The sequence below is a fragment of the Poromitra crassiceps genome, assembly GCF_964638095.1.
Source record: "Poromitra crassiceps genome assembly, chromosome: 21".
Lineage (NCBI taxonomy): Eukaryota > Metazoa > Chordata > Actinopteri > Beryciformes > Melamphaidae > Poromitra > Poromitra crassiceps.
Window position 1 is genome coordinate 12,174,089 of NC_139638.1, and position 19,242 is coordinate 12,193,330.

At 45.1% G+C, this 19,242-nt stretch overlaps 1 protein-coding gene across 1 annotated transcript in view; it reads right to left on the reverse strand.

Annotated features, from left to right (window-relative positions):
• The window catches only part of LOC310795251 (WD repeat-containing protein 17-like), a gene marked incomplete at both ends in the record, with an annotated part of 124,543 nt that extends 105,587 nt beyond the window's left edge, over positions 1-18,956 (reverse strand). Inside the window, 4 exon segments of the mRNA XM_083657311.1 lie at positions 637-747; positions 1,328-1,558; positions 9,964-10,147; positions 18,834-18,956. Of these exon segments, the coding sequence (XP_083513437.1) occupies positions 637-747; positions 1,328-1,558; positions 9,964-10,147; positions 18,834-18,956 (649 nt within the window).
• Between the last annotated feature and the right edge of the window lie 286 nt (positions 18,957-19,242).

The following is a 19,242-nucleotide window of genomic DNA, read 5'->3' on the forward strand; positions in this document are numbered from 1 at the left end:
GGAGAGATGAGGAAAAGTAGATCAATTTCTCTATCAAATATGCATTTGAGCTCAAAATCAAAAGTAGGATACAATTGTAAATGTCCTGATGTCCTTGTAGGACCTCCCGCAGACCCTTGGTTCCAGCAAAGTAATTGCACATTTTCATTGTCCCAATTTCCCCCCGGGGATCATTAAAGTCTTTCTGATTCTGATTCAGATTCTGATTTGTCCTCAATTTTGGAAAAGGCACACAGCGTGATGGAGCATCTACTCACAAATGTCAAGTTTATTTGCCATTTACATAAAAAGTGGTTTGATAAAGTTGAAGTGGAAGCTGCTCTTGTATTTGCACAACATACATTACTGAAAGAAAGGTGAAAGGAATGGTCATGATCTTGATGTTATTTCAATAAAGTTAAACTTGCCCATTTTGTCAGGGCAGGGCCATGAAAAGTTGTCTTCCTCCAAAGGGGGGTATGACAGAAAAGGTTCGACAACCACTGAACCAAGCTAAATAAAGACATATTCATAACCACTGAACCAAGCTAAATAAAGACATATTCATAACCACTGAACCAAGCTAAATAAAGACATATTCATAACCACTGAACCAAGCTAAATAAAGACATATTCATAGTTAATACCATGTCCTACCCAGCAAATAATCAGTGGACAAAGGGTCCCACTCCAGAGCGGTGACCGGGTCCTCCTCATCTGTCCCCTCCAGCGACTCTGGACGCAACACATGCTTCTGACTCTTCAACCCTACACACACAGGACAGGCAGGCTAATGAGTGTCTGAGTGAGTGAGTGAGTGAGTGAGTGTGTGTGTGTGTGTGTGTGTGTGTGTGTGTGTGTGTTCATGGGTTTCAATCACATCATGTTTTTATTAAGGACCGAATGCAGCACACAACATTTTAGTACCTGTTTAAAGGGTAACAATGCCCCAAAACACATGTTTTCAGCTTTAAACCAAAGCATCTGGCTTCTGAGTAGTGTTGTTTATTGTTTCTTTGTCTGTCTTAGTGCCTGTTTGTCTGTTTGTCTTAGTGCCTGTTTGTCTGTCTGTCTTAGTGCCTGTTTGTTTCTTGTCTGTTTGTCTGTCTTAGTGCCTGTTTGTCTGTCTGTCTTAGTGCCTGTTTGTCTGTCTGTCTTAGTGCCTGTTTGTCTGTCTGTCTTGGTGCCTGTTTGTTTCTTTGTCTGTTTGTCTGTCTTAGTGCCTGTTTGTCTGTCTGTCTTAGTGCCTGTTTGTTTCTTTGTCTGTCTTAGTGCCTGTTTGTTTCTTTGTCTGTTTGTCTGTCTTCCTTTGTTTCCCTGCCTCCCATCTGTTTATATGTCCACATACCTGGCTGAAATATTGACAAACTCCCGTCCGTGTGCCCAAACACCAGTTTGCCCTTCTTGGTGGGGTGCCATCTGAACAGAGAAATATCAGAAAGGAAGGAGTGGGCTTCTTTATGTATTGTGAGCCCTGGGTCAGGAGCTCCATAGAGCCAGATATACAGGGGCCCGCGATGCGAGGCAAAGGCCACTCCATCAGCTGAGTTCCAGCACCAACTGACAGATGCAGGGATACCTGAAGAAGAGGAGAGAGATGCTCACGTTACTCTAACCTTAAACAACTCTTCATGTTAAGCATATCAGGGAATGAGACAGAGGGAAATAAGCATGCATGCGCACGCACACACACACACACACACACACACACACACACACACACACACACACACACACACACACACACACACACACACACACACACACACACACACACACACACACACAAACAGAGAAAAGCAGGAAGTGACGTTACTTTCGCTCTCTTTTTTTTCCAATATTTTATTTTCTTTCTTTTTTTTTTACAATACGGAACAGGCTCAGATACCGGAAAAGAAAAGGAAAGAAAAAACAAACAACAACAAAGAAAAACAAAACAGTGGATACATATACCGGTATATTAGACATTCGATAATACAACGTGGTGCTACTAACCACACAAAGTGTTTATGTGCTTGTAAGGAACATGCATGCGACATGCAATCTCACGCAATGGGTCCACGAGATACCAGTCAGGCAAGTCGTTACTTTGGCTCTTTATTGCATTGGAAACTTTCCTTTTGGTCTTGACAAGCTTGGTAAACCTTCCGGTCTAGGCAAGCTTGGTGCGTTATGCTATTTTTCAAGTCAGGCATTTGCACTTGTCCCGATGTGTCCAATGACGTAAATAAGTTATAAAGTCAATCTAGTGTAGCATAGCTGTAGCACAGGTGTCATTTACTGTACACTAGCAGGCAATGTACATTATCCCAACATTACTGCTACACTACGGGCTCTATCGTTGCATCGGCCTATGAACTGCGCATAACGCCAGACGCAGCCCAGAGTAGTGGGCATGGACCAGCGCACTCGATATTTTGGTATCGGCGCTACACGCAGCCTTAACTCATTGAGTGCCATGGACGTCTTTCGACGTCCAATGCGTTTTTTGACGGTGGGGCGTCGATCAAAGCCTCCTGCATCTCCTGTACAATTATTGTAGGTATTGGAGGTCTATAACCTATTTTACAAACCCATTAGGTGGCGACAGTGCTCTCCCGATGAGATAAAGTGGAGTAGAAACACAGAAGAAGTCGTTTGGGGAAACGGAAACGCGGTGGTCCTTTGTAGTGAGCGGCGATCCTTTGATGAGGCAGACATGGCAAAGCGTAAGAGGAAACCCGAGAAGTACAAGCAGCTTACTCTGCAAGAGAGCTTGTATTCTGTGCCTAAACGTGTGGCGATCGCTGGAGAAGGCACTAGTGGTGATACCGGTGCCACCACTTCTGGTGGCGACCAGGAAAAAACTTTTCCCACTGCAGAAACCACGGTGCAGCTTGGTGGAGCTAACGGTAGCCCAGCGCGCTCTTCCTCTCAGCGTATAGTGATCGATGCACAGATGGGACTGGCTGCCTCTGTTGCTAGTGCTACCACGGCACCCCGTATAGTGATCGATGCACAGATGGGACTGGCTGCCTCTGTTGCTAGTGCTACCACGGCACCCCGTAGAGTGATCGATGCACAGATGGGACTGGCTGCCTCTGTTGCTATCACGGCACCCACCACCAGAGGTAACGTTAGACCTGGACGCTCTTCCTCTCAGCGTATCGATGCACAGATGGGACTGGCTGCCTCTGTTGCTAGTGCTACCACGGCACCCCGTAGAGTGATCGATGCACAGATGGGACTGGCTGCCTCTGTTGCTAGTGCTACCACGGCACCCCGTAGAGTGATCGATGCACAGATGGGACTGGCTGCCTCTGTTGCTATCACGGCACCCACCACCAGAGGTAACGTTAGACCTGGACGCTCTTCCTCTCAGCGTATCGATGCACAGATGGGACTGGCTGCCTCTGTTGCTAGTGCTACCACGGCACCCCGTAGAGTGATCGATGCACAGATGGGACTGGCTGCCTCTGTTGCTACCACGGCACCCACCACCAGAGGTAACGTTAGACCGGCGGCCTCTTTTACTGCCACGGCACCCACCACCAGAGCTAACGTTAGATCTGGGCGCTCTTCACAGATGGGACCGGCGGCCTCTGTTACCACCACCACAGAGCGTGGGAGAGCTAGGAGTAGGCGGGTGCGTTATCCCTCTCAGCGTGCAGAAGAACAAGTGATCGATGTAGACACCAGAGCCGTTAGACCGGGGTGCTCTTCCTCTCAGCGTAGCGTTAGCTCTCCACCCACCACAGTGAAGCATGGTGGAGTGCGCGCTTCCTCTCAGCGTGCAGAAGAAAGAGATGAAGAAGACGATACTGGTCAAGAATCGGACATATTTTCATCTCAGCAAACAACTGAAACTTCAGATACTTCGGATGAATTCAGTGAGCCGGATCCAGATTCATCCGACGAGTGGTTGCCTGATTATGGATCTGCAGGTAGCAGAGATTCGTCGCCTGACGGAGGTAGCAGAGATTCGTCGCCTGACACACGCAGCAGAGCAGGTAAAACTTTTTTTCTAAATAGCCATAACATTGCAATAACACAATGTATATTTATGGTAGATATATTTCCACAGATCATGGATTGAGCAGGTTCAGGCATTATAGTCAGTAAAACTACAGCAATAAAACTGTGGTCAATTGTGGTTGATAATTGTAGCCTATATATTTCTACAGACTGTGGATCGAGCAGAGACACTCCCACGGCTTCCACGGGCAGTGCAAGGAAGACAGGTAATATATATATATATATATCCTACACATCATAAAACCAAGCAATAATGAAATGTATTTATGATAATTTATATATATATTTTAATAATTTACAGCTCCTACATCGAGGAGAACACCCACTCCCACTCCCACATGCAGTAGAAGGAAGAAAGGTAAAAAAATATATACATATATATATATATATATATATATATATACACATAACCAAGCAATAAAAAATGTATTTGATAATTATATATATTTCAATCATTTACAGTTGCATCGAGCAGAGGTGGGGAAGATGCAGGCTGGCAGCAGGCAGACTGGGAACCAAACCCGATCCCCTTCAGTGCAACGCGTGGACCCCAGAATGCTGCTGCGGAGCTGGATTCCGGCCTGCCAGCTGACTTCCTGGAGCTGTTCCTGACCGATGAGCTGCTCCAGCACATTGTGGACCAGACAAACAATTTTGCCACTCAGTATTTCCAAGCACACCCGGACAGTCTGCCACATAGCAGGGGTAATGCTTGGAAACCAGTGTCAGTCCTAGAACTGAAAACATTTTTTGGACTCACGTTCATCACTGGTTACATAAAGAAACCAAGCATTGCATTGTATTGGAGTACTGACGAAATAGATGCAACTCCCTATTTCAACAAGACAATGGCAAGGAACCGGTTCCAACTGATCTGGCGCTTCCTTCACTACAGTGACAGTGCAGCACAGGATGCGACAGACAAAATGACTAAAGTCCGTCCTGTGTTGAACTATTTAGTCAACAAGTTCAAGGAGCTGTACCAACCAGGTCAAAACATTTGTATTGATGAGGGTATGATGCTGTGGAGGGGCCGTCTGTCTTTCAAGGTGTATAACCCACAGAAGCCGGTAAAGTATGGCATCAAATCGTATATACTGTGTGACTCTGCCACAGGGTACTGCTTCAACATGCAGCCTTATGTTGGGGTACCTAACACTCTGCCAGACACTGTGTTCTCGCTCCTCGATCGCCTGCCAGGTCATGGTTACACGCTCTACATGGACAACTTTTACAACTCTGTTGCACTGTGTGAGCGTTTACTGGGAGCACAAACTAATGTGTGTGGAACGCTGAGGAAAAATAGGGGGGAACCTCCGATCATCAGGGAGGTGACAAAGGCTGAGCTGGGGGTGGGGGGAAAAGTTGTGCGTCACAATGAGAGGGTGATGGTTTTAGCTTGGCAGGACAAACGGCTGGTGAAGATGGTGACAACGTGCCACAAAGACACCATGCAGAGCGTGGACGTGTGGCAGAAGGGACAGACAAGCAAAGTGGCTCAGCTCAAGCCAGAGTGTGTTGTAGCATACAACTCCTCCATGAATGGGGTGGATAGGTTGGACCAAAACATAGCCTACTACCCCTTCATCCGGAAGACACTGAACTGGCCCAAGAAGTTTGTAGCATATCTGTTCCAAGTGTGCATGTTCAACGCCTACATCCTCTACAAAGCCAGGAACCCAGGGGAGTGTAAAACCCTCTTGGAGTTCATGCGGAGGGTGGTGAAGTCATGGACCTCAAAGCTACCTGTGGAGGAGGAGGAGGAGGAGGAGGAAGTTGCAGTTGAGGGGGGTGAGGCACGCAGGGCACCATACAGGACCGACCCAGACTGCAGGCTCAATATCCCGATTGGCAAACACATTCTGGATTACCTGCGGCCCACCAGCAAGGCAAGACCAGCAAGAAGGTGTAAGGTCTGCACAAGCAGGGGCAAGCGCAGCGAGACCAAAATAAGGTGCAAGACCTGTGATGTCGCCTTGCACTCAGGAGTGTGTTTCATAGCTTACCACACTCAGCTGGACTACTCACATCCATAACTGTACATCATAACAATAACTTTGAACTGGACTTGCATCGTTGCAGCATCCCATAGTACATACATAACTGTACAAATTTATTTTCTTTTTTTCTCAAAATAACTGAACTGTACTTTGAACATTTGAACTGTTCGATGAAGACCATGGTACTACTGGTAAACAGATGGGACCGGCGGCCTCTGTTAGCACGGCGTGCTTTTCCTCTCAGCGTGGAGTGATTGATGAAGACCATGGTACTACTGGTAAACAGATGGGACCGGCGGCCTCTGTTAGCACGGCGTGCTTTTCCTCAGCGTAGAGTGATTGATGAAGACCATGGTACTACTGGTAAACAGATGGGACCGGCGGCCTCTGTTAGCACGGCGTGCTTTTCCTCTCAGCGTAGAGTAATCGATGAAGACCATGGTACTACTGGTAAACAGATGGGACCGGCGGCCTCTGTTACCATTTGAACTGTTCTTTGAACATTTTTGGTCAAGGGGATTTGAATTTGAATTATTCAAGAAAGTTGTGCATTTTGAAATGCTTACACATGTTGTACACACGTGTATAGCGCCACCTATGGATGAATCCTGCCCATTCTTTCTGGCATAGTCACTCATGGTCTCTACTTGCCGTATGTAAATTTTTATATTTTTTGGTGAAGGGGTTTTTGAATTATTCAATAAAAACTTTGGAAACAGCCAAAGTGACGATCCCACAGAGCTGCTGTTGCAGCTAAAAAATAATATTTTGCTATGAAAATTCCTTTGTTTTTGCTGTTTTATTGAAGGAAATGACTGTTCAAATGTTTTAGGTGTCACTAAATCAGAAAATATTAGGTTCAGAGTCAGTGATGTGCTTGAAATGTTTCCTTTCACAAAAGTGTGATTATCTCAGCTTCTAAGTTGAAACGGCTGTTTTTCCTCAAATCAACCCATCTTCTCCGGCTGATAACTAAAGAACGGAAAATGGTATCAATAAACTTTTTTTTGCTGATGATACAATAGAGTCTCCTTGTTCTTTTTGCATGTTCAGTGTTTACATAGTAATATCACACAATATTCTGTGGGCCTCGAGAAATCACTGAAAACGCTCTGAAAACTCTGGCACTGGGAGCGTCCGTTCTCCAAAAGTGGCTGGCACTCAATGAGTTAAGCATTACAACCACGCCTTTTAAGTGTAAAATTCAAGATTCAAGATTCAAGATTTTTATTGTCACTCCGTAGTACAAGTATCACGTGTGAAATTCTTGTGCTGTAGGCTCCGTTACAACATAGTGCAAAAAATAAAAGATATATAAATAAAAAACAAGAGGCAACAAGCAATAAAGCAGTAAGACACGCCACAGACAGTGGCATGTTCACTGCCCATAGTGCAAATGGCATGAACATACTTTAAACATAATTAAACATAATAACATTCTGTTAGGTGCAAATAGCGTATACCTAATTAAACATACTATTGAACATTAGTCATACATAATGGTAGCATCTACAGTGCGGTACAGTACGGCTACTACACTATTTGTATATGTTAAGGAGTCTCGTGGCCTGTGAGAAGAAACTGTCCCTCAAGCGATTTGTGCGTGCTCTTGGGACCCTGTATCTCCTCCCTGAGGGTAGCAGGGAGAACAGACTGTTGTGGGGATGGTTTGTGTCTTTGATGATCTTCAGGGACCTCCTGAGGCACCGCTGGTTGTACAGATCTTGTAGTTTTGGCAGCTCACATCCTGTTACGTGCTGGGCCGCGCGCCTCACCCTTCTTAGCGCCCTGCAGTCCATGGTGGTGCAGTTCCCATACCAGGTGGTGAAGCAGCCAGTCAGCAGGCTTTCAATGGTGCCTCTGTAGAAGTCCCTGAGGATTTTTGGCCTCAGCCCGAATTTCTTCAGGCGCCTGCGTCCGTGTAGTCGCTGTTAGGCCTTTTTGACAACAGTGGCGGTGTGGTTGGCCCATGTCAGGTCCTGGTGGATATTGACTCCCAGGTACTTGAAGCTGTCCACCCTTTCCACCACTGTGCCGTTGATGGTGATTGGGGGGTGTGCGCCCCCCCCCCCCCCCCCCCCCCCGCCCTTCTGTAGTCTACAATGACCTCCTTTGTCTTGGAGACGTTCATAGAGAGGTGGTTGTCCTGGCACCATTGTTCCAGGGCCTCCACCTCCTCTCTGTAGGCCGTCTCGTCGCTCCTGGAGATCCGCCCCACGACCGCCGTGTCGTCTGCAAACTTCACGATGGTGTTTGAAGTTTGAGTCGCCACGCAGTCGTGGGTGTAGAGGTCATACCAGAAGGGGCTGGAGACGCACCCCTGTGGTGCGCCTATGCTGATGGTCAGTGGGGAGGAAGTGAGGTTGCCCACTTTCACCACCTGGCGGCGGTCTGTTAGAAAGTCCAGGATCCAGTCACACATCGCTGTGCTTAGTCCCAGATGCTTGAGTTTGCTTACCAGCCTGGAGGGTACTATGGTGTTGAATGCTGAGCTGTATTTTATTTTATGCAGATAATTATGCACTCTCTGCTCCTTGGGGAAGTGCAGTAAACGAATCACATGCTTCACTTTTCAGCTCCAATTCCACGGAGCGATCCAGTCCGGCTTCAGAAAAGCTGAGGGCTCTGATCTCCCCCCCTCCCTTTTATCCCCTCTGTCTGTCTCCATATATAGGCTATTATTCCATATTATTCTCAAACCAATCTAACTGCAGTTTAAATACTGCAAGGATGTAAATACGCTACACTATAGCAAGATCAAAGTGAAAAGAATGTTCTAAACGCATCAGCTAGAAAAATATAGCCTATCCCTATGATGAGATTAGATTGGTGACAGTTTGTCCAGAATGATATCGTTTTGCTACCTTTTCTTCTCCCCTGCTGCACAGGTAGGATGATGCACATAAATATAGCCTACATTATGTAAAGTCATTGCATAAATGTGTTTTTATTGTAAAACTAAAATGTGAAGTAGAGCCAATTTATTGGAGCGGACATCACAGTAGGACATGACAGTAGAACCGCGTTACACTGTCACTCATCTAAATCACGTTAAATCTGCAAGGGATATATATATCCCCAATATGACATATATGTTTCACATAGGGTGGTGTTTTCATTTCAATGTTTTATTTGGTCCAATATTGAAATGTTCTACAATTGCAGGTTGTGTTACCATTACACATTATTTAGATCTACCTTTCTATCTATTTCGGCTCATTTGGTTGCTATTTATTAGCGAAATGGATTAGCCCAATGCATGCTGGGAGATTTCACATGTGTGGCTGTTGCATTTCTATCGGACTTGTGTTGTGTCTGTCTGAGCGAGGGAGTCAGAGAGAGAGAGAACCGGCAAACTTTTTTTCAAGCAGTCGTATTGTGCCTGTCAGACTGATGAGCAAGAGAGAGGGAATGACACAGAGAAGGGCGACAGAGGAGAGGCAGAGGAGCGCTCCGCGCAACCGGCGCACTGAATAGGCCTGGTTTTCAAAAGCGCAAAGCGCTAAATTAACGCCAGGAGGGAAGATATCATTAGGCTGGTATTTAAGGCCGAAACGCCCATTCTCGCCCATTCTGGGACTGCGCCACGCCTATTTCGCGTAAAGCGCATTTCAGGGCCTAAAGCCATGTTGCTATCTTCCCGAGGCAGGCGCAAGGCACGTTTTTTGCGTTTAAGGCCAGTTTTTGCGCCGAAGGCCTGTGGGAGAATAGGGCCCTACATGTATCTAAATGCCTAGGTCTCCATTGTAAGTCTATGCTGCAGCTATGCTAATGTGTATAACACCTGGGATGTAAATCTATGGGAATTATCGCATAGCCTAATTGTAGCGGTCTGATGCAAGATCTTGGTCAATATTGCACCAATTTCAAAGATTTCTGTTCACATTTTAGTTATACATTAAACAAAAGATGTTATAGTGAAGATGTATTTGTGCATCTGTCATTAGTTGATCTATCTGTCATCACCTACCTTTGGTATTGTCCAGTCTTGCTATGGCCTTTTGTTCTGCGACGTTCCATATGATGAGCAGGTTATCAGCGGAGGCTGAGGCAAACAAGTCAGGGTTGTCAGGACACCAGCTGATGGCTGTGATGGTCTTCTTATGTTCTGACATGATGGATCTCAATTTAAACTCATTGTACTGCTGGTCCAACTATGAGAAGACAGAGAGGGAATCAGAGAGAGAGAAGGAAGGCAAAAGACAAAAAGTAGAGAGATAAAGAACAGTTCTGGAATGGCATAGTTTTATGAAACCGCTATGCAGTGGTGTTCTGCTAAATAAAATGATTGGTGGACTATGACTTTTAGACATGATAATCATAAGGCAAAGAGTATAACCATAAAAAATATAATAATGTCCAGTGATTCCCAAAGTGTGTGCCGCGGCCCACTAGTGGGCCATGGAGGTACTGCAGGTGGGCAGCGAGTGGTCTGCCAACACTCCCGATTTTCACGGCAAACAAATGGCTGTAGCAGGGTCATTTTTAAAGCTACAGTGGAGATCCTGTTAACAGAATAAACTAGAAGACCTAAGAAGGCATCCATTGGTATCAAGCATAATATGCTAGCTTGTCGGGAAGCGGAATAAATAATGCTCCAAACAAACAATTTTGGCAAGGGAAAACTATTTGAAAAGGGTCCCTTGACCTCTCAGCTCAATTTATCTGAATGAAAATTGGTTCAATTGGTACCCACCAGTCTCCCCTTTACAGATAAGGTAGCATGTTTCACAGCCTAGCATTAATAGTTTGTGGATTGATTTCTTCTGTTGTTGCTCATCACATTTGGTCTCAAGAAATGTGTTATGCATGCAAATACTTCTGATGAGTAAAGGCGGAGAAAAGGTTGGCAATCTGCTTTTGGGTATTTTGCCAAAATGTTTTTGTATGTGGACGGATGATTAATGTTCCTTATGCCCAAGTTTACATGCTCTGTGTGAATGAAATAAAAAAATATAATATAAAATTATAGCTGCTGTGCAGCAATAGGTCGTGGCCGGGCACTGACAGAGATGCTCACGTCAAGTCCAAGTCAAGTTTCAAGTCTTTGAGCTAGAGTCAAAGTCAAGTCTCAAGTCTTTGGTCACAAGTCCAAGTCAAGTCTCAAGTCTCTTATGGATGAGCGTTCTATAATCTGCAGTCTTTGGACTTCATAATTGGCTATAGGTTGCAGTGTACAAAGGTTTCTCCTCACTTGGGCCCACATTTCAGTGAAAGTTGCAAAGCCGTAGCACATATGACTGATTTGTTATGAATTTTCAAAGTTTTAAACTTTAGACGGTCGCTGTACCGCCACCATCAGGACTATTGGCGGCAAATTCAGAGTTATGATTAAAGGGTTGGGTGGGCCCCGGAAGATTTTCAGGTAAACAGAAAGGTAAACACTGCCCATGTGCTTATATTACAAACAGAGAGAGAAGGTAAACACTGCCCATGTGCTTATATTACAAACGGAGAGAGAAGGTAAACACTGCCCATGTGCTTGGGCTAGTTGAATAACACACCTCTGATAAAACTACAGGGGACCGAGCCGACTCTTTTGTTCCCCCGCAGTGAGATAAGATGAGCCAATCGGTGTGCCTCAACTACAGCAAAGACACGCCCTGCATATCACATTATATACAGGTTTGAAGCCGAAAATCTTCAGTTCCTACGTGGCCTCAGCTGCAGACAGGATCTCATGTAACCCAGAGAGACCGGGTCTCAAACCCCCTTCTCTCTGTTAAGAAGTTCTAAGTGGCACATCGCTACGGCAGGACGTGTGGTTTAACTCGAGACAAACCGCCCTTCCCCCCTCCTCGCAGCTGAGCAGCAAGGCCGCAACCAGGCCTGACGAAACCTACATCAGAGCTAAGCTAGCTTTGATATCCTGAACCCGACCCGCATCGCCTCGACCAGGCGAGTGCCTTCAACCCGAAGAAGCGAGCTGTGAGATCCCCCTTTTCTCCACCGAGACGACAGCAGATCCAAGAACCCAACGTGGCCAGCTGAGTTCGACTGCCTGCTCTCACTCCTCCACTCCTTCCTTCACGGGACAGCGGACGCACGCTAGACGAGCATCCCCCCCTCCGCGCCGGAGGAACCTTGCGAGACCGACCATAACAAACCACTGCACACGCGTGTGCAGGACTGAGCGCGCACGCCAAGTAAGAGACTGAATTGATCACTCAAGTCAGGGCTTAGAATTGTTTAGAGTTAGACGATATATATCTATAGATATACATGATTGACTGATATGATACTGTAAATTAATCTGTGACTGTTGTGTCTGACTGTAATTGTGCTCATACATGCATTACTGAATCCGAGTGTTTAAACGCTAGCCATCTAACTCTTCACCGAGCCGCTGAAGCGGGTCTAAGATAGCCTATGAGCCGAGGGGAACTCATTTCACCAGTTAAACGTTGGTTAAACCTAACCGTGGTGAAGTGAGCACCTCGCGGCCTTTTTCCATCTAAACAGCGTTAGTTCTCCCTCACGGGCACGTGCGTAAGCGCGTGCACGAACCTTTCCCCTATAAAAACACACACATAGCTACTGGTCGGCTGACCTCCATTTTGTGCCGAGCTTACACTCCTGTGCCCTCCATTTTGTGTCGAACACACCCACTCCTGTGTCGTCCATCTTGGGGTCGAACACACACCCCTTTGTCATCCATTTTGTGTCGGGCGTACCACTCCAGGTCCGCCATTTTGGGTAGAGATCGGCATAGTTTCACAGCCACGCACCCACTTACACACACACACTCTGCCTCCCCCTAGTGTCCAACCGGTGCCTTACACTTTCCCTGCAGACAAATTCTCATAACATCACGCTTTCTCCCCCAATGCATCGAAGTGTTTTAGAATATAACTTAGTTATAACTGAAATTCATTGACTGTATTGCTAATACCTCTCTATTATTTTATATATAATAAATAGTGTCAACTTTTGATAGAATTCAACTGTTTCAGAGTGATTTTGTGATAGCTGTGGTGAACTGTTGCTTAAGGATTAGAAACTCCCCCACTTCAGATAAGACTAAAGGTGATTCAGGTTAGGTCCTGCAACGCAGGTGGTGCCCCTAGGTTAATCCTTATCAAGGATTACATATTTTGATATTTTAATAATTTTATGAAATATTAACACATTCACTGCCAACAACGTGTAAACACGTTTTCAGAATCCAGCTGTTGACTGCCAACAACGTGTAAACACGTTTTTGGCATCGATTTTTTTTTTTTAACGGGGGGTTGTGCATCTAACCCTTTTACATATCTTATATAAGTATTGGACGTGTACAACGTGTACAACCCATTCCACCGACCCACTAAGTGGCGACAAGGAAGTAGGAAGGCAAGCAAAAAGCAGTGTGATCCATTTCCATCTCATGAAAATGGATTCCATTCTCATGAAAATGGATTGGCGGAGGCGCTTTCGTTTCCGCGCTGATTGCTGGCGGTGCGGGATTGCAAACGTGCATGGTGGATTGCGGATGGAGCACACTTTGAGGCACGCAGCGTAAATATGACCAGAGTCGCAGGGGCTTCATCGGAGCTCTCGGCCAGGGCTCCGGGAGGCGGGCGAGTCCAGCCGGGCTTCCTCGGGGAGCGGCCACGCAGACAGGCACAGCCAGGCACAGCCGCACAGCGGCAGCGGGGCAGTGAGACTGGTGACACGCTTGTGGTGCAGCAGGCTATTTTGCAAATTGGAAACAGCCATAAAAGGCTTTTAGAATGGGATTTTCAACCCATTCTTTTTTGTTTCTTTTTCGCTCTAATTTAGAGTAATTTAATTTCTATTCAGAAATTTATTTGAGAGGTCGAGAGTATGAGAAAGTGCATTTGCACAGGTAGGAAAGTGCTTGTGACAGGGCGCTGCAGCCAAGAATAACGCCCACGGAGGGAGGAGTTGAGCAGAGGGGAGTTTCCTGCTGTTATGGAGGAAATTACTGTTCAAAACTATTGTTTAGGTCTTACTGATGCCAAAAATGAATGGTTAAAGTGATCGAATTTCACAAAAAGCCGTTTATCTCTGAATATTTTTTCTGACGCTAAAACCATGCTGTATTCAATTGCTAATGCTTACATAACTACTAACTCTACAAACTAACTCTTTTAGACAGAGAAAGTACACATTCTATTAGTACTTTTGAGATATTGTATGTTCACAAACTCCAAGCAGAAAATAATCCTCGGCTCTTGTAAAATGAGCCAGAATCCTCAAAAAACGGCTTGGCAGAAGCTACCTACAGCAAAAAAAAACGGCTGGCAGTCAATGTGTTAATAATTTTTGGATTATTAATATTTTATTTTACCTAACTAAATTCACCCAAATAACGAGCACAACATCGGTAAAGCCATCCTTTAAGTTTGGGAACCCCTGATGTAGCCGATACTTTTTCCTTTACTCATGTTCATGTAACGTACATCAACTTGAATGACTTAAGTGTATTGCCTTGTACTGTAGTATTGTAGTACTGTAGCACTGTAGTACTGTAGTACTGTAATAGTACTGTAGCCATGTCTCTGTGAAACACATTAGGTTGCTTTCACAATATTCCCTCTACTGACAAAGGCAAAGATCCATCTTGTTTGCCAGTGACCTCATGTTTCCATGACGATAGATGGATGGAAAAGGGCATATCTTGCTTGGTTGGAATCAATGACCGGTCAGCAAGGATGATCTCTTAGTGTGAGGAGTTTACAGATTAAATATGTACAGAGTAGACTGATCTGAGCTGGCATGTTGGCTCTCGATGACCCAACATCTGCAAGGTCTTGAGTAAGTCCAGTGGTCAGACCATCCTTGTAAGAAAAACAACAATATTGGTCAATTTCCCAGGGTGTTAAAATGAACAATGTTGCCATTTGTGACCTCTTGTGCCGTGTGAGTAAATGCATGTGTGCAGTGCCAGAGTCGTGAGCTGTAACCAAGAAGTAGCGGCGACCTCTGGCGGCAAGTGAGAGAAGCGGGTTGGGCTCCTGGCGTGTTCTGTTTTTAATGCTGACTCAGTGCTCCCCTAACCAGGAAGTAGCTGTGTTGATTCGAGCATAATAGTTTTGGGAGTCAGTGCAAATATACCTATTCTGTCGTTTCGGTATGAGGACGTGTTACTTGTGGTACAGTCAGTGGTGTTGTCTACGTGCTACGCAGGTATACGCAGTATACACACTGCGAAATGACTCAGATTTGCGTATGCGCACTGGGAAATGCGCTATGATACGTATCGTTTTCAATTTCCATTCATAAAATTCACCCTGTGCGCTCTGTGTGTTACCCTACGTTCACACACAGCACCCAAGCCTTGCCTTTACCCACGCTTTTAAATAGGCGTCCTTTTTAGTCAATGAGGCTGTGTACACAGGGCGCCTCAACGTGAACCTTCCGTGTACCCACGCCTCGCCTGAGCTGCGCCGATTTTTACGTGAGTTCTATTTTCAAGCCGACTAGGCGTGTGAAGGCAGACTTTTCTGTCAAGCCATGAAAGAAAAACGCGATAATATCCGTGGGAAATGGCAAAGTCAACTGAATTTCAAAATAAAATGGTGTTACAGCATTGAGCAGAGAGAGAGAGCTTGACGGGTGGCTATCACGTGGGGCAATGGATCAGTTTTTTTCCAGGAAGTAAGGTCCTGGAACTCTTGAGTAAAAGCAGCAGCACTGTCGAGTTGCAGCAAAATAGACAGTTTGTGTTGTACTTTGAAAGGGTTTTTCATCCCTTGAATCAAATTGTACATTATCAGCTTTATTTTAGCATGCAAAAGTAGCGCGAGACCCATTCCTGGCTGTTCATTGGCTAATGAGTCTTGCATTATGGTCCTCCGCTGACGCCACTCTCTCTCTAGAGGACACTAGCTGAAGCTATTCTGTAAATTTGGGGAGGAACAACAACAACCAAAAATTGGTCGAACTTCCGCCCACTTCCGTCCGAAACCACGGCCCCCGACAGGATGGGGGGGTGGGGGTGGGTGGGGGGGGTCAGAGTCAGTATACCCTCTGAAAAAAGGTAGACTACACCACTGGGTACAGTATGTGTGAATCAAATACCACCAATAGCCAATGAGAGCCCAGTTAAGGGTGAGGTGAGTGGAGACCAATAGCCAGTGAGAACGCAGTTCATTAGTGAGGTAATGTGTTGTAATTGGTGGTGGGTTGGAGATTAAGGGTCAAAAGTAGATTATAGGCCCTGTCGTCGTCAAGCGCTATCTGCTTTTTGCGCTTGCAGGCCGGTTTGTGTGCCGTCAGTCAGTCTATGCTATCGTCGGACAAGTGCAGACTGCCATTTTGCGGTCTGGCCACGATAGCAGCCACTTTTGCGCCGGTTTTTCCACCATGCCAAACCAGGTGTGTCCCCGCAAAATGCTTGCGTTATGCTATCAGAATCAGCGTTATTGGCCAAGTATGTGAAGGATGAAGGAAATAGGCTCCGGTTCGCTTAACTCTCAATGTACTCACACACAAAAGAAAAATGTATGGTCATCCTAAAACAAACAAGAATAACAAAGGATAGCTAAACATTTACATTACTACTATATACAATTAAATAATAATAAGTGTATGGAAAGAAAAGTATATTTTGAATATGTGTATGAAAGGAAATTATGTACAGTATATGAATGTAAATATGCATAAATAAGCTAGCTACGTATAAATAAGCTGTATACATACATCAGATATCAGGTATTGCACAGTTGTTAAAATATGTACGCTGTGTATAAAGAGTTGTGTGTTCCCACTATGAAAAGGTTACAGGAAGGCATGACCATAAACAGGAAGTATAATCTCATATTGAAATTTTGTGTTGTATGGGCGTATGCAATTAGGGTTGGGGTGATGGACGATGTCATCAGTATGTAAATGCGTCTAATAATAATAATAATAATAATAATTTATAAATATAATAATAATAAGTACTTAAGAATTTGATCTCTCTCTCTCTCTCTCTCTCTCTCTCTACGGTGTAGCCGAGGACATGTCATGTATTATTATAGTCTTTTGTACTACGTATTATATTACATTATTATTATCATGTATATTGTGTCATGCATAGTCAAGTAACATGAGTGCCACCTCTAGTTTCCTGGCTGGGCGGTGCTTGGACCTTCGAGCCAATCATGGTGCTTAAACCATAGAAAGACAGTGACATCACAGTCAGTGTCATGTGACCATTGGTTTTTGGACTCCTGTTTTTAAGCCTAGAGTATGGAAGTGTGGCCGTCGCCATCTTGGGGTTCTTCTGCAGCTCGCAGGAGACTGCGTGAGACCAGGGGCCCTATCGTTGCATCGGCGTAGAAACTACGTTTAGGGCCTGGCGCAGCCCAGATTAGTGGGTGTGGACCAGCGCACTCGATATCTTGGTGTCGGCGCTACACGCGGCCTCAAGCATTATAACCACGCCTTTTAAGTGTAAAATTATGCACCATCTGCTCATTGGAGAAGTGCAGTAAAGAGTCACAAGCTTGCCTTTTAAGCTCCAATTCCACGGAGAAATCCAGTAAAACCAGACAAGCCAAGCGCTCTGCTCCCCCCCCCCTACCTTCATCCCATCTGTCTGTCTCCATATATAGGCTATTATTCCATATTATTATGCTTCTCAAACCAATCTAACTGCAGTTTAAATACTGCAAGCATGTAAATACGCTACACTATAGCAAGATGAAAGTGAAAAGAATGTTCTAAACGCATCAGCTAGAAAAATATAGCCTATATGATGAGATTAATTAGATTGGTGAAAGTTTGTCCAGAAAGATATCGTTTTTTCTCCCCTGCTGCAGGTAGGATGATGCACATAAATATAGCCTACATTATGTAAAGTCATTGCATAAATGTGTTTTTATTGTAAAACTAAAATGTGAAGTAGAGCCAATTTATTGGAGCGGACATCACAGTAGGACATGACAGTAGAACCGCGTTACACTGTCACTCATCTAAATCACGTTAAATCTACAAGGGATATATATAGCCCCAATATGACATATATGTTTCACATAGGGTGGTGTTTTCATTTCGATGTTTTATTTGGTCCAATATTGAAATGTTCTACAATTGCAGGTTGTGTTACCATTACACATTATTTAGATCTACCTTTATATCTATTTCGGCTCATTTGGTTGCTATTTAGTAGCGAAATGGAGTAGCCCAATGCATGCTGGGACATTTCACATGCCAGGCAGTGAACTTACAACTTATTTTTCCTATGGGACGTGTGTTGTGTCTGTCTGAGCGAGGGAGTCAGAGAGAGAGAGTCGTATTGTGCCTGTCAGACTGAGGAGAGAGAGGGAGTGACACAGAGAATGGTGACAGAGGAGAGGCAGAGGAGCGCTCCGCGCAACTGGCGCACTGAATAGGCCTGGTTTTCAAAAGCGCAAAGCGCTAAATTTACGCCAGGTGGGAAGATATCATTAGGCCGGTATTTAAGGCCGAAACGCCCATTCTCGCCCATTCAGGGAGTGCGCCACGCCCATTCTGCCTAAAGCGCATTTGGCAGCCTAAAGTCATGTTGATATCTTCCCGAGGCAGGCGCAAGGCACGTTTTTTTGCGTTTAAGGCCCGTTTTAGCGCCGAAGGCCTGTGGGAGAATAGGGCCCCAGGCGTTTGACACAGAGCCACAGCTCTCAAAATGTAGGACCCAAAACAAACAAGACAAACAGTCTGGTTTTACCGTGATCACAATACTTTTTTCACTCTCGTGTGGATTTTCTTTTGCTTTCAGAAACCCACGAGGTCGAAGAGTTTTCTCAACCCCCAAGTAAAAAACAAACATGTAAATATTTTTTTACATGTTTACAACAAAAACATCCAACACACACATATACAGTCCTATGCACGCGTGCGCGCACACACACACACACACTTCACCTGATAGATGTAAATGGCCAGAGTAGCACAGTAGGCGAAGCGGTCGCCACTAGCAGCACACACGTCTTTATTCCAGGGCTGACAGCCTGCTGCCAGCAAGCCCACCTGCTTCACCTGGGACATATTCACCTACACACACACACACACACACACACACACACACACACACACACACACACACACACACACACACACACACACACACACACACACACACACACACACACACAGAAGCACACACACACAATGTTTGAATTCAAGAAAAAGTGGATAAAGCCCCAAAGGAATTTCTTTTGCACAATATTCAGTGTATATATATATATATATATATATATATATATTAGGGCTGTCTTTGTTTCTGACATTAACAGAAACCCCTTCTTTTACAAAATCCTCAAATGGTTTAGAT